General features: G+C 50.5%; 1 protein-coding gene across 2 annotated transcripts; it reads right to left on the bottom strand.

The window, feature by feature from the left end:
• Positions 1–556: 556 nt before the first annotated feature.
• Positions 557–14,755, bottom strand: SLC7A4 (solute carrier family 7 member 4; the record flags this gene model as incomplete). Of its 2 annotated transcripts, XM_080986289.1 has the most annotated exons (5): positions 557–1,348; positions 3,733–3,841; positions 5,635–6,317; positions 8,067–9,120; positions 14,677–14,755. In XM_080986289.1, the coding sequence occupies 4 exons, from the start codon at positions 9,046–9,048 to the stop codon at positions 1,152–1,154; spliced, it is 1,971 nt and encodes a 656-aa protein (XP_080842415.1). In that variant the 3' UTR covers positions 557–1,151. The 2 variants fall into 2 exon arrangements, with proteins under 2 accessions (XP_080842415.1, XP_080842414.1); XM_080986288.1 differs by lacking the exon at positions 14,677–14,755 and having other exon boundaries at positions 8,067–9,168.
• Positions 14,756–15,604: the final 849 nt, after the last annotated feature.

The following is a 15,604-nucleotide window of genomic DNA, read 5'->3' as shown; positions in this document are numbered from 1 at the left end:
TCTGGACCCAATTCAAGGTGCTGATGTTGGTGTTTAAAGCCCGAAATGACTCAGGCCTCAAATACTTACAGACCACAGTGTTCCCTAGAGACCATCGGGTTCTGAGATCAGCAGGGCACTCTTGGTAGTTCCTCTGCCCTCAGGGGCTTGGGGTGGGGGCGGTCTGGGAGAGGGCCTTCTCTGTGGTGGCCCCTAAACTGGAGAAGTCCCTCCCCGCAGAAGTGCATCTGGCACCTTCATTGTGCAGCTTTTAGAGGATCCTGAAGATGCACCTCTTTACTCTGGCTTTTGACGTGAGGTGTATATTTTTAGGACCCAACTTATAGTTATGGTTGCAAGTTGTTTGAAATTGCTTTTAATGTTGTGTTTTAATGCCGTAAACCACCCTGGGACCTTAGGGTGAAGGGCAGGTTGTCAATCAATCAATCAATCATCATCACCATCAGGCTGTGCTGGCTGGGGATGATGACAGTTGTGGTCCATGCTTTCTGGCATACACAATCCACCAGGCATCATTGAGAGACAGACGCACTCACAGTGCGAAAATGCCTTCTGCCTCGTTCCACGCAGAGATACCATTTACTCTAGTGTATTTTGTGGCAGGCAAGAGACAGCTTTCCGTCAAAGCAGAGCCAACACAGTCTCGTCTAACGGTCTGGGAATGAGAACCGACCCCTGAAGCTGGCACAAGATGCCCCTCCCATCTTGCCCTTTTGTACGAACCCATCAAACAGGAGCCACCCCAAAATAATCTAAATTGGACACCTGGAATGAAGGTTGCAGGCAGCCAGGGCAGCAGCCTGGAGGAAAGAAAAGGGGGAAAACACGTAGATAATGGAATAGTACAAAGATAGCCCGCCCCCCGTCCGCTGCGGGTTGAGACGGACTGTCTGCAGATCAGCTCTCGGTTCCAAGCTGGAGGGCAGGATAGACTGGGCAGTTTTCAATGGCAAGATGGGTCCAGCTTTCCAGAGCAGAAATACAGACCAAGCAGGAAAGCAGAAGCAGTGGATCTCTGCTCAGTAGCACTCCCAGAGTCTTCCTGGCTGAGTCAGACGAGGGCTCCTTTCTGCCAAAACACTGGAGAGTGGTGGGTGGGCTGGGGGTGGTGGTCAAAGGGAAGGGTCTCCTCCAAGTTAGGCCTCTCCGCATCACCTCTTGGCTTCTTCCTCGCCTGCCATTTCCTCCAATCCCTGAGAGGGCTGAGTGCTGGGCTGCACAGCCTGGACTGTCTCTTCCAGGCTGCCGCTTGGGAAAACCACGTAGCGGGCACAGACTGAGTGTGCCGTGGGCTCCCGTAGGTTCTCTTTGCTGTGCCAGATGCCGTAACCAAAATAAACCAGCAAACCTGGAGATGAACGCACAGAGAGACAGATCAGCAGCCTTAACCCCCCAAACCCAACAGCAGAGCCCAGAATAGTGGCATGCATCTAAGACCAACATTCCCCAACCTGGTGCCCTCCCCGGGTGGTTTGGATTACAACTCCAGCCCCAGCCAGCTGGCACAGACTCTCATTGGCCCCTCTTGTTTCCTGGCAGATGGGAAAAGGACAGACTCTGCTTTTTCTACTTGCAGGCTTTTGGTGAAATACGATGGGCTGCTTTAAGGTAAAGGGACCCCTGACTATTAGGTCCAGTCGTGGCCGACTCTGGGGTTGTGGCGCTCACCTCGCTTTATTGGCTAAAGGAGCCGGTGTACAGCTTCCTGGTCATGTGGCCAGCATGACTAAGCCGCTTCTGGCGAACCAGAGCAGCGCACAGAAACACCGTTTACCTTCCCGCCAGAGTGGTACCTATTTATCTACTTGCACTTTGAACTGCTAGGTTGGCTGGAGCAGGGACCAAGCAACAGGAGCTCACCCCGTCATGGGGATTTGAACCACCGATCTTCTGATCGGCAAGTCCTAGGCTCTGTGGTTTAACCCACAGCGCCACCCGCGTCCCTTGATGGGCTGCTTTATATGTTACTAATTTCCTATTTTTTCTCAGTTAATGATTATCTTGCTGGTGTTGATTTCCTTGTGAGGTTGTGTAATTTTCAATACTTTGCAGAGAAATTGTTATTCTACAGTTTCGTTTTTGACTTTTTGCACTTTGTATTTCTGTAGGGAGAAAGGCGTCTAACAAATTTAATAAATGCTGATTCAAATAACATCTGAAGGGCACCGCTTTGGCTAACCCCCAGTTGCAATGCTTAGATCCAGCTCCACCTGCCATTATACATATGTCAAGGACCGCCTATCTCCAGATGAACCAACCCGGACCCTGTGATCATCATCTGAGGCCCTTCTTCATGTGCTCCTTCTGCAAGAGGTCCGGAGGGTTGCAACACGAGAACAGGCCTTTTCTGTGGTGGCTCCCCATTTGTGGAATGTTCTCCCCAGGGAGGCTCATCTGGCGCCTTCATTACATATTTTTAGGCGCCATGCAAAAACATTCCTCTTCTCCTAGGCCTCTGGCTAATTAAACAATCTATGGCCTTTTAAACTGTGTGTGTGGATTATTGTTTTTGTTAATTACTACAACTCCCATTAGCCGTAGCATGAGACAACTGCTGACTGAGGGTGATGAGAATTGCAGTCCAAACTGTCTGGAGAGCCCCAGGTTGGGGAAGACTGCTTTAGACATTAAGGGTGGGCAAATCTGTTAAATCTGGTTTCTCCTTTTCCCAGCCTTAAGTTCAGTAGTTCCCCACCTTCCCATAGTTGTCTGCAATTTATTTATTTTTTAAGTCCTCATGAACATTCATCAGCATTTTGGTGTGAATTTCTTCTCAAAGCCATTTCCCCCAATGGAATGGATTTTTGTCTGCTATCCTCTTTAATTACAGGGGAGCCAAGTAGAGGGGGGCAGCCCCACAAATTTCCAATGAAAGGGTCGGGGTTCCCAAAGTTGATGGGCATTCCATTCAAATGGTGTGTGTGCGCCATGTCATGTGATTAATTATGTGGTGTAGGGCTTACCTGCCCCCCAATATTTTATTCAAGTTGGTGTTAGGATATAGTTCCGTTCCACCTTAAAAGGGAACAGGCATGACTATTGTGTGTCACATGCCTGTTTACTTCCAGCGCTTGCTGGGAACTTCCGTTTGTATATACCTTTTGTATTGCTGCTGTTTTGCTGGAGACGAAGGGAAGCAGACATGTTTTTTCCTTTGTTCCTGCTGTAATATACTGCTTACACATGGCTCTGTCCGCCTCTTCTGCTGTGAGAAGATTTACACACTCTGCTGATAGAGCGTGCACGAGGCTTGTGTCCCTGTTGATGCCATTCCAAGGGAGACTGGTGATCGTCCGGCTGCCGGCAGGTGGCTGGAGCCAGCTGGGGGCCTGCCTGATGCCCCCGTTTCCCTGGCAGTATCCCAACAGTTGGCACCCCTGATTACAGTACAGTGGTACCTCGGGTTACATATGCTTCAGGTTACATACGCTTCAAGTTACAGACTCCGCTAACCCAGAAATAGTGCTTCAGGTTAAGAACTTTGCTTCAGGATGAGAACAGAAATCGTGCTCCAACGGCGCGGCAGCAGCAGGAGGCCCCATTAGCTAAAGTGGTGCTTCAGGTTAAGAACAGTTTCAGTTAAATACGGACCTCCAGGACGAATTAAGTACTTAACCCGAGGTACCACTGTAATTATATTAATTTTTTAGGCAAGTTTCCTTCCACATTACTTCTCCCGATTTTTCTCCTCGCTCCTGGGTGTGTCTGTGTGCACCCGATCCCCAAACTCACCCACGAGCAGCCACACAGAGAACCGGATCCAGGTCATGTAGTTGAGTTTCAGCATGAGGTAGACATTGATGAAAATGCTCAGTGCTGGAGTCAGTGGCACCAGAGGGAGCTGAAGAAAAAGAAGACCCAGGGAATTGAGAGCAGGAAAACGGGAGGATGCACTTAGTGGTCTTTTCCAGCAGGGCTGATTGAAAAAACACGGGGTGGGAAAAATGCCATCCCTTACATGGGTGGGTTAACCTTCTCTTAAGACTCTTTGCACCTCTTGTTCTCTGAATGTCCATTGATAACCGGTAGCCAGTGGTATCATGGTTTGCTGGTACCCGAGGTAGGATGAAAAGGAATTTGAAAACATTCCTGTTTATCCAGCTGTTGGGGGCTGAAGAATACTGTTCCTGGCAATCCTAAGATTTTTGGAAGGGAAGAATGTTTTTAACTACTATTAGATGTTTTAAATTGCCCTTGTCTTTAGAACATTTTAACTGTTTTAGAATTTTTATACTTTGTTCTTGTTTTTAATCTGTGTAACTGATCACTTCCCTGGGGCTCTTTTCAGAGAAAGGACAGGGTATAAATTTAATTATTGATGTTATCAATGATGATGATGATGATGATGATGATTATAATTATAATTATTATTCCTGTCTGGAGAACTAGCATTGCAAAATTCAAAAACGTGTGAATTTTGACAGCAAGCTGTGTTTCGGTTGGTGTACAATACAATCGTATCTCCCGTACATTTAACTAGTGCGATTTCAACCGTATGCAACTGGAGGCCAGCTACCGTATTTTTCGCTCCATAGGGCGCACCAGACCATAGGGCGCACCTAGTTTTTAGAGGGGGAAATCAAGAAAAAAATCTTATTTCCCCCCCAGCCCCAAAGAGCAGCGTACAGGCTGTGCGCAACCTCTCCCTGCCGGAGGGGTTGCGCACGGCTATGGCACAAGCCAAGACAGCGAGCGGGATGGATCCCGCTCACTGTTTCAGCTTCCTCTTTAGCTGCGCAACCCCTCCAGCTGGGAGAGGCTGCGCGGGGCTAAAGAAGCCATAGCCGCGTGCAGCCTCTCCCTGCTGGAGGGGCTGCGCGCGGCTATCCCTGAAGACTTCTGAGCACAGCGCAAGTTCCCGCTGCGCTTCTCAGGCTTCAGGTTCCTTTTGCTGAAGCCGGGAGAGCAAGACTCTCCTGGCTTCAGCGAAAGGAACCTGAAGCCTCCAGAATGCAGCGGTGTGCACCGACGCCTCTCACTCTCCAGGCTTCAGCAAAAGCAGCACGAAGCCTCCGGAGCGCGGAGGGAGCGCTCCCTCTGCGCTTCGGAGGCTTCACGTTGCTATCGCTGAAGCCAAGGAGCCTGCATTTGCTCCATAGGATGCACACACATTTCCCCTTAATTTTTGGAGGGGAAAAGGTGCGTCCTATAGAGCGAAAAATATGGTAATTAAGACGGAGCAAGTTAAACCTAAGCAAGGCAAGCAGCTTAAAAGCTCTTTTTTTGCACCATACCCACTTGGAGATACCTGGCATCCCAAGAGTCTTTAAGCTCTCTGCTTTGCTTGCTGGGCAAGGCCGGCTCCGTGTGCCGGCTCTGGGAATATGGACAATACTGTTTTATTTGGAGGGTGGGGTTGTTTTAAATCATTGTTGAATGTTACATGTTAATTTAGATTTTTGTACATGTGGGCTGGAGTATTGTCTAGGGGCTTTTGTTAGGGAGGGTATTGTTCATTAGTGTGTATACATTAGCACTGTTAATCGTTTTGATTATTTTTATTATGTATTTTGTGCTCCGCATATTGCAGCTTTGTGTTGTGAACAGCCCTGAGATCTACGGGTATAGGGCAGTATACAATTAATAATAATAATAATAAATGCAAACGGTGTCAAATCTCGCCCCCATCTCTACCTGGAATGTCTGGGTGCTTTGCTGTTGCTGATGAACGCTGATGAGGACCACGCTGAACACAAAGGCCAGGCTGAAGAGGAGGACCAGCAAGGCGTAGCTCCAAGTGGGGAGGTGGAGCTGGTTCTGCCCAAATACCAGGATGGAGGATAAGCAGATTGCTGACACCATAAGGATAATCACGGCCACTGTGACCACTTCGCCGGGGTCAAAGTCAGCCAGGAAGCCTAGGTAGGGTTCAAAAAAGGCCTTCATCTGCCCCCCTTCTCGCCTGCTTTTTGACTTCTCCTTGCCCACCAGGTGAAGCTTATCTGAGAAAGACTCGTATTCCTTGGGTTCTGTGGCACCAATGCTCTCGGTGGACGCCGGGGCAGAAGCCTCACTCCTGGCGGATGCGCTGGAAGCTTCCTCCGTCTTGACCCGCTGGAAGCGCAGAATGATCACGCTGGCAGCCACAAAGGTGTACGCCAAGAGGGTGCCAATGGACAGGAACTGGACCAAAGCCTCCAGGTCCAGGCTGAGGGCCAGGAGAGACATGAGGACACCAAAGACCACAATGGCCACCACGGGGACCTGCGTCCGAGGGTGGACACGCGAGAAGACCTTGAAGAAGAGCCCGTCCTCTGCCATGGCGTAAACGATGCGAGGGAGAGAGAAGAGGTTGCTGAGGAGAACGGTGTTCATGGCTAGAGAGAGTGAGAAGAAAGGGAAAGGGCAGGTGAGCCAGAGAGATGCCACCCACAAGGCAGGCAGTCCCTGTTAAAGCTTGCTGGAGGAGCAGGACAGCCCTGGGCAGGCCCAGACCGGGGGGGGGGGGGGTCATATGGGCCACTTGGCCCGGGCCTCCAATTCCAAAGGGGGCCTCGGTCAGCATATTCACTTAAAATAATCCTTTCCCCTATGTATTTTTAAAAAGCACTATTGTATATCTATATTTTCCATTTTGTCTTTATATGCAGATATGGTTCAAGCCTTGAAATAAAATTATTTGTCAGCATAACTTTTGTGAAAATTATTTATATACTTACTTATTTATAAGACTTCAGTTATCCCCAGGGTAAAACAAAGGGGGGGGCACATTATCTACCTGGCCCGGGCCGCTGCCTAGCTCTGCAAGGCCCTGGCCCTAGAGGGATGGAGTAGGGAAGTCAAAACAGAGGACCCACCCCATCCCTTAATGTAGCCGGCTAGCACCTTAGACCCATAAAGGCAAAAGGCATCCATAGGTCACAGCAGCCATCACGTTATGTCACCCAGTGAGCCAAGACAACAACAACAACTATTATTATTATCTGCTGTCGCTCGAGGCTCAGATGGCCTTAGTGGCCCAGTGGCCTTCCATCAGCTTTGGCTGGTAGCCCAGCTACACCCCTATCTGGACATGGCTAGCCTAACTACTGTTGTCTATACTCTGGTAACCTCAAGGTTAGATTACTGCAATGCGTTATATGTAGGGCTGCCTCTGAAGACGGTTCGGAAACTTCAGCTGGTGCAGAATTCAGTGCCAGGTTGCTCATTGGGGCAAGATGGTTTGAACATATTACACCTATTCTGCTCCGACTACACTGGCTACCAATTACTTTCCGGGCCCAATTCAGAGTACTAGTTTTGACCTCTTACAGCTTAACTTACCCCACACGGTTGTTGTGGCTGTTAAAAATGGAACTTAAAAAATGGAAAGCGTAATGCTGGTGGTCAGCAAAATAGATTCAAAGACTCTCTCAAGGCAAATCTTTAAAAAGGTAGTATAAACACCGACAATTGGGAAACACTTGCCTGCGAGCGCTCCAATTGGAGAACGGTCTTTACCAAAGGTGTCTTGGAGTTTGAAGACACTTGAACTCAGGACCAAAGGGAGAAATGTGCTAAGAGGAAGGCACGCTTGGCAAACCCTCACCATGATCAACTCCCGCCCGGAAATCTATATCCCCACTGTGGAAGGAAGTGTGAATCCAGAACTGGCCTCCACAGTCACTTATGGACTCACTGCTAAGACTGTGTTCATGGAAGACAATCTTACTCGGCTACGAGTGATCGCCAAAGAAGAAGAGGGGTTCTCCTAACAATTCTCAGCCCCCTTAACAAATGAGAGCTCCCAGAATGCTTTGGGGGGAAGCCATGTGCATTTAATGGGGTATGATTCTGTATGTGTGGCATGATTCTGCCGTCTCCCAGGCCAAAGCCCCCACCAGCCCTGCACTTCTTAAGTGCTTTTATCTGGCTGGAATGTCTTCCAAAACGGCATCAAAGCCTTTTTGCTAGCGTGGAGAGTTCTGTCCATTCCTCCACCCACTTTTGCCTCCGGCCCTGCCCACCGGTGGTGTGCGGCCCCCGGAAAGTCACACACGAGGGAATGCCGCCCTCAGGCTGAAAGAAAGCTCCTTCATCCCTGGTTTAGAAAGAGCCCACATGCTGGAAATGCAGCTCTGACTCACCGCAGATGGACCCGGCAGCCACGATGAAGCCAGCCCAGGAATAGCCCCTCTGGTAAAAGGCGTCGGCCAGCGCCGAGTCGGGATTCAAAGAGTGCCAGGGCACCATGAGCGTCAGCACCATGGAAACCAGGATGTAGGCTCCCGTGGCGAGGCTCAGCGAGATAGCAATGGCTCTTGGGATGGCCCTCTGTGGGTTGCGGGCCTCCTCGCTGCAGGTGGCGATGACATCAAAGCCCACAAAGGCGTAAAAGCAGGTGGCCGAGCCGGCCATGATCCCCGAGACGCCGTACGGAGCGAACCCCCCTTCGGCAGCCCCCCAGTTTTGAGGCCGGGCCAGGACGAAGCCCATGATGAGGATGAAAAGGATGACCCCCATGCTGATGGCAGAGAAGACGTGGTTGAGCCAGGAGGAGACGCGGGCGCCGAAGGAGATGAAGGCCGTGGCCACAAGGAGGATGCCAAAGGCCAAGAAGTCTGGGTAATGGGCCAAGAAGGGGATGTGCCAGCTGCCCACATGAGTCTCTGTGAAGTTCTTGATCCGGTGGTCAAAGATAGCATCCAGATAGCCACTCCAGGCCCTTGCCACAGCCGCTCCACCTATCATGTACTCCAGGATGACGTTCCACCCAATCAGGAAGGCCCAGATCTCACCTACGGAGACATAGGTGAACATGTAGGCCGAGCCTGTCTTGGGCACGTGAGCGCCAAACTCAGCATAGCAGAGGGCAGCCAGCAGCGAGGCAATGCCAGCGATGATGAAGGACACGACGATGGCCGGCCCAGCCGTCTCCTTGGCCACTGTGCCCGTGAGGACGTAGAGGCCGGAGCCCACCATGGCACCGATGCCAAGGAGCGCCAAGTCGACGGTGGTGAGGCAGCGGTTGAAGGACGTCTCCATCATGTCGTCCTCCAGGGTCTTGACCCGGTTGAGCTTCTGGCAGAAGCGGGCCAGGTCCGCCGAGCGAGGGAGGCGGGTCACCATCTTGCCGCGAAGGACGGAGGTCCGTTTCCTCCGCTTGAAGGTTCGGGGGGAAGGCAGAAGCGTCTCCGACTCCTGGGCAAAAGTGAGGAAGGAAAGGGTTGTGTAATCAGAGGTGCTCATCAGGGCTTTGACCAGCTGTAGAAGCCAGCTGGGGCAGAGATTGGGGCTGGAGGTTGGAAGTTGAATAGAAGCAAACCAAGGGCACTGTGCCTAAGTTCCTGCAAAACAGGTTTGGCTTTTTAAAATATCCTGTTTGATGGGCTAGAGTGTTCCTGTGCGGAAAGTTTTCCTTCCAAGCTGGTTGTGCGAGGCCCTGGGGGAAGGGGGAGATTGGAGAGGGAGCCCAGCACACATAGGATTTCAGTGTAGAAACTCATTTTCACTATCATAGCTTGCCTTCAGCATGCAGGAACAAAAGCACAAGAGACCCTCTGCCACTGCACACTTATACTTGTGTGCTGCCCTAAATTCTGTACAGTGGTGCCTCGGGTTAAGTACTTAATTCGTTCCGGAGGTCCGTTCTTAACCTGAAACTGTTCTTAACCTGAAGCACCACTTTAGCTAATGGGGCCTCCTGCTGCCGCTGCACCGCCAGAGCACGATTTCTGTTCTCATCCTAAAGCAAAGTTCTTAACCCGAGGTACTATTTCTGGGTTAGTGGAGTCTGTAACCTGATGCGTATGTAACCTGAAGCGTATATAACCTGAGATACCACTGTACTGTGTGGGTGACACTATGGGTTAAACCACAGAGCCTAGGACTTGCTGATCAGAAGGTTGGCGGTTCGAATCCCCGCGACGGGGTGAGCTCCCGTTGCTCGGTCCCTGCTCCTGCCCACCTAGCAGTTCGAAAGCACGTCAAGGTGCAAGTAGATAAATAGGTACCGCTCCGGCGGGAAGGTAAACGGCGTTTCCGTACGCTGCTCTGGTTCGCCAGAAGCGGCTTAGTCATGCTGGCCACATGACCTGGAAGCTGTACTACGCCGGCTCCCTCAGCCAATAAAGTGAGATGAGCGCCGCAACCCCAGAGTCAGTCATGACTGGACCTAATGGTCAGGGGTCCCTTTACCTTTACCTTACCACTGTACTGTGGAATACTTTTTTCCCTTTTCTCTTTACCTGCTCTGTAACAACCTGTCTTGCACTGGCTGTTCAACTTTATTTTTTAAAGGAACTATTAGCAGTTTTTAGGAATGCACACAGCCTTGGAAGCCTTTCCACTCACGGCTTGGTGTTTTGATATGAGGATGCATCTGTCTCTCACACCCCCCCTCCAAGACACTTAAATCCTAGAGGACGAGGTTGAAGGCCCATAGCTTGGTGACAGAACCTCTGTCTTGCAAGCAGAAGGCCCCAGGTGGCAGCAATCCCTAATGGCAGCATCTGCAGGTAAAACCTGGAACGTTCCCTGACTGAAACCCCGGAGAGCAGCTGCCAGTCAGAGTAAGAAACACTGCGCTAGATGGACCAATGGCCTGACTCAGCATAAAGAACGAAAAGACAGATCACAGACAGAACCCAGTAAAAAGGGATAGCAATATAAGCAAGTACATGAGAAGCCAAGGCCACTGTGTAAACAGCAGAGCAATTCTCCAAACAATAAAGAACACTCATTTTTTGTACTTCTTCAAATGTCAATTGCAGAAAGTGCATGGGCGGTGGATATTAACCCTTTACTGCCTCCATTTTTGTTCCTGGATATTTTTTTTTCTTCCTTTCAAGGGAACAGCATTGGATTGAATTTCTGTCCGGCGCTTCTGTGCATCTGAGCATAAACAGGAAGGTTACAACTCTCCACGTACTGTGGTCCAAAATGGAAGAATTCTCCATTCATAGATGAGGGGCAGCAAATGTATTTAAAAGGCTATAATGAATATAACGCATCTGCTGTGCATGGAAGTTCAGTCGCCCATGGCATCTCCGGGTAGGGCTGGGAGAGAAACTTCCCTAAAGCTGCTGCCAGTCCGTGCAGGCATTGCCAAGCTAGGTGGGCCCACGGTTCTGACTCAGTAGAAGACTGCTTCCTATATTCCCGTGAAGCTTGCAGAATAGCACGGACACAACCGTACACACTTAACACTGTTTTGTTTTTTTTAGAAAGACTGACACAAAAGGCAAGGTCGTCAATCCAAAGAAAGCTGTTGACCTGGGATTGGGGCCAGAAGATTGGAGACTGCCCCTTGGTAACTGGGGACCAGTTTGCCTGAAGAAAGAAAACTCTTTCCCAAGGGAAGAATCCTCAGCAATTATTGTGTGATGTTTCAAATGAAGTCAAACCAACCATTCATGTTTTGCTAGATAGGCACATGATAGGAGCTGAAGCTGACAGTGCTTTTCTGTAAGTTTGCTGGAAAGAACTCTGCAAGAGACACTTCCACAGTGCCCTGACAGGGGGTGGGCATTTCTATATATTCGATGCGGGTGGCACTGTGGTCTAAACCACAGAGCCTAGTGCTTGCTGATCAGAAGGTCAGCGGTTTGAATCCCCGCGATGGGGTGAGCTCCTGTTGCTCAGTCCCTGCTCCTGCCAACCTAGCAGTTCGAAAGCACGTCAAAGTGCAAGTAGATAAATAGGTACCGCTCCGGCGGGAAGGTAAACGGCGTTTCCGTGCGCTGCTCTGGTTTTGCAGAAGTGGCTTAGTCATGCTGGCCACATGACCCAGAAACTGTCTGCGGACAAACACCAGCTCCCTTGGCTTACAGAGCGAGATGAGCGTCGCAACCCCAGAGTCGTCCACGACTGGACCTAATGGTCAGGGGTACATTTACCTTTACCTGCATGGGTATGTCCTCTTTTCCATCTCTTTCCACCTTATCCCACTGTGTCAGCAATGTGAGAGCATCTGCTTAGTCTGAGCTCCAAGCTCAAACCACATTTTGAGCTCAACTTAGGTATGCCTTTGTAACTGAATTACCATTTTAAGCCTCCTGAATCTGTTACTCCTCTGAGTAAGTAAATGTTATATTTTACATTTTACGAAACTGTTTGTGTGATTATTGTTTGAGGGATGTGGGGAGGAGGAAATACCAGGAGAGTCCACTCTGCCTTAAAGCACTCTGGATTACTTAAACTGAAAAGCTCAAACTAGACTATCTAAGCTTCCGTTCAAGCTACAAAGGGGCGGCACTCTGCTGAAATCGCACATGTGAAGGAAGGAAGGATAATACCTTATAAATATATCCTCTCCTAGCATCTATTCCTATCTCAACAATAATAGCAGCTTGGGTGGGTGGGGCTGCAGGGATGTCAACAAAGCAGGCATGAAGAAGACTGGGTGTAGAAGAAGGGGAGAAAAAACAACTCCATGGAAAAGGGGTGGGAGGTCGACAAGAAAAAGAGAAAATACAAAATTGTGTTTTGACTGCATATGTTAAAAATGTTGAAAGAATTTTTTTTTTTAAAGCAGGCATGAGGGAATTATGTGCTTGGGGGTGTCATTTAGGGAATCACAGAAATAGAGTTGGAAGGGACCCGCAATTGTCATCAAGTCCAACCCCCCGCAACTGAGGAAGTGTTGCCACCTGCCCACCTATTAGACTACATGTGTTTATTTATCAGGAGAAGCAAGCATATTTCTTGGATTATAAATTATGTGTATCTACGTGTATATTTATACACGTTAAAATGCTCTTAAAATTGACTCTTTTTACAGATGAATATTGAATATCTCTTTTTTTCCATATTCCATGTATTCTGCAAACTGTGAATTCCCTCCTCCCCACTGAAAAGGTCGCCCCCTGCCTCAAATCCCCACACTTAGGCATATGTTCACAAAAACAAAAACAAAAAACCCTCTGGGAAAATATGTCGAAGGCCTTGATGGCAAAAGAGTCTAGCCCTGAGTCAAGGGTGTGTGTGTGTGTGCGTTTTACATATCCCCAAGGGACCCCTCTGACATGCAGGGCACAATCTATGTCACATCTAGTTTGACCGTAGATCTAAAATGGTCCCTCTCCCCCCTTCCCCCTTGCCCCAAATTGGACAAGTGACAACTGGTGCCCACTGGGATTGGTAGGGCGGAAGGCAGGGAACCCAACAGTAGGGGGCGCCAGAGCCAGTGACAGACAGAGCCAACTCAGGCTAGTTTTCTTCCCCCCTTTCTCCCTGCTAGGTTCTACAAAGGCAACAGGAAAGACTAAGGAGGAAGGAGCTGACAGGAGGTGCTGCCACTCCTTGGACTGGATGGCACTAAGAAGGCAGGCAGGTGAGAGAGCAGGCTGAGGTCTGTGGGTCAGTGCCCCCCTTTTGCCTTAATGAACTGGTGAGCAGTGCTCCCTTTTTAAACAGGGGCGGGGAGAGGTGCTGGAGCTCAGAGCTGCCTCGGGTTTATGCCTTCCTTCCCCAGAAACCGCTGCCTTTGACCCCCGGTGCGCAAAGGGGTGTCAGCTCTTCAAGCTGACAGGACAGGAGCGGAACTCTGCACATGCTCCGATGCACCGCTTTTGCCACACCTCCCAGAAAATGGGGGCTTGTTTTGGATCACAATTTCAGGGCGGTGGACAGAAACGTCTCCGCTGGCGGTGGAAGTCAGTGGCAGAGATGGGCGTTTTGGGTAACCAACTGTGAGTATGGGAGGAGGAAGGAAAGCAAGCGGCTAAGAAGACTGATGTTGAAATTAAACACAAGCGAAGTCACACAGGAAGCCTTAGACCGAGTCAGACCGTTGGTCCATCCAGCTCAGTATTCCATGCACTGGTTGGCAGCAGCCCTCCAAAGTTTCAGGTAGATTCTCCACCATCTTTACCTGGGAATTGAACCTGCATCCATCTGCATGCAAATCTGGGGCTCTGGCCCAGTGTTATTTTCCCCATTGAAGACAACCCCCCCATCCAATTTGAACCACAATATTTCCATTTTTTTGCCCTTGGGACAAAATACCTGTCCCCGTCCCCCAAATATTAAAGACAGGAGGAGGAGGCCGCCTCGGCTCAGCACTTGCCCCACCCTGGACAGCTCCCCGCTCTCCCGAAGGCAGAGCACCGCCTGGGTTAGTGGAAACACCTGTGCGGATGCTCAGCCGATCCCAAAAAAGGCACCCGGGACAGCTGCTCGCGGTTAGACACCCTGAGGCAGGTGCTGGAGGTTAGGCTCCCGGAGGCGGACGCGGGCCGATGGCGCTGCCCTACGGGAGCCTCCGCCCAGTCCCGGGCCTCCTGCTGCCTCTGCTCCTCCTCACCTGCCAGGCTGGCGGATGCAGGCGCACCTGGCGCCGGCCGGGCAGCAGGTGGGACCCTTCCCGATGGGGATCGCCCTGCAGAGCCGTCCCGGGTCGTCGTCCACCCCCCGGTTGCTGCTCACCTGCTCCGCTCCCTGCACCCGGCGAAGGCCTTTCCTGCTCGGCGGCAGCGGCGCCGCTGCGTCACGGCCTTATTTGTTCTCCAGGAGAGGAGGGAGGGAGTTGCTTTTAATCCGCCCCCCCTCCCGCCGCCACCGGCACCAGCTGCCCAGGCGAGCCCGGATGGGACTCAAAAGGAAGGAGGTGGGGGGGGGGGAGATGCTCTGAAGCAGCCCAGGTATTGGGGAAGGGGGGGTGCTCTGCAAAGGGGGGGCGGAGATCCTTCAGGGCGGGGCTCTCTGCAAAGGGTGCCCATCCCACTCCAGCCCCCAAACCAAGGACAAACTCCCTACCTGCGGTTGCCACTTTGCCCGGGGATTCTTGTTTGCAGAGAAAGTGGCAGAAATCCAACCGGTGCAGCTTTCTCTCGCCCGCTCCCCTGGGGAATGGCGTGGGAAGAGGTGAGGAAGCCAGACGCTGTGCTTTTGAAACGGCCTTCTTGGTTATAATCCTGAGCTCACTGCCTGGGGAGTAAGCCCCATTGAATTCACTAGGCCTTAACCTATGATTAAGGTTACCAGATTTTTTTCAGTAATTCCGGGGACACTTTTCAACATCAATGGATTTTGTATGGGGACTGATTTGTAAATCCAGGGACATCCGGTAACCAAGGGTTAAGACTGCCTATGGGAAGTGTGTGAGGTGAATGGATTTCTTTAAACATGCCCTGGCCAAATTGACTCCAGTATGGCTACTCAAGAGTAAGCCCTGCTGTGTTCAGGTAAGCCCAGAGGCTCAGCCTTCCTTTTCCCTAAAGTCATCCCCACCAATGTTTGGGAGGTGGAATGGTAGATTGCCTTTCCCCCTGAGGTGGCAAGATGGCTTTTAAAGCAGCTTTTAGGGTAGCCTTTGACAACCAACCTGGTCTCCTCGATATTTGGGTGACTGCCACCGCCATCACATGGGAGTTGGAGTCCAAAATGTCTGGAGGGCAACAGGCTGGCAAAGGTCAGAACATGCTTGGCAAACTGATGCTTTTTAGCTGATCAGTGCTACGTGGTTTGCTCTCTTGTGAATTTAGTGTTTGGAAGCAAATGTACAACTTGAATTTGTATACTGGATTAAGACCTATTTGGAGATAGTATGAGGAGTGGCTGAATAAACTTTGCATTGGTGTGGGCTCTACAATTTGATGTTTATTTTAAAATCATTTATATATGCCTATTGATTGTTGGCTAGGGAATATTTTCCTTTTGTCTGTGTAATCCCCCTCCCAAATTA

This window comes from Podarcis pityusensis (assembly GCF_964106645.2).
Source record: "Podarcis pityusensis genome assembly, chromosome: 16".
In the NCBI taxonomy this organism is placed as follows: Eukaryota; Metazoa; Chordata; class Lepidosauria; order Squamata; family Lacertidae; genus Podarcis; species Podarcis pityusensis.
This window is presented reverse-complemented; position numbering and strand designations above follow the sequence as displayed.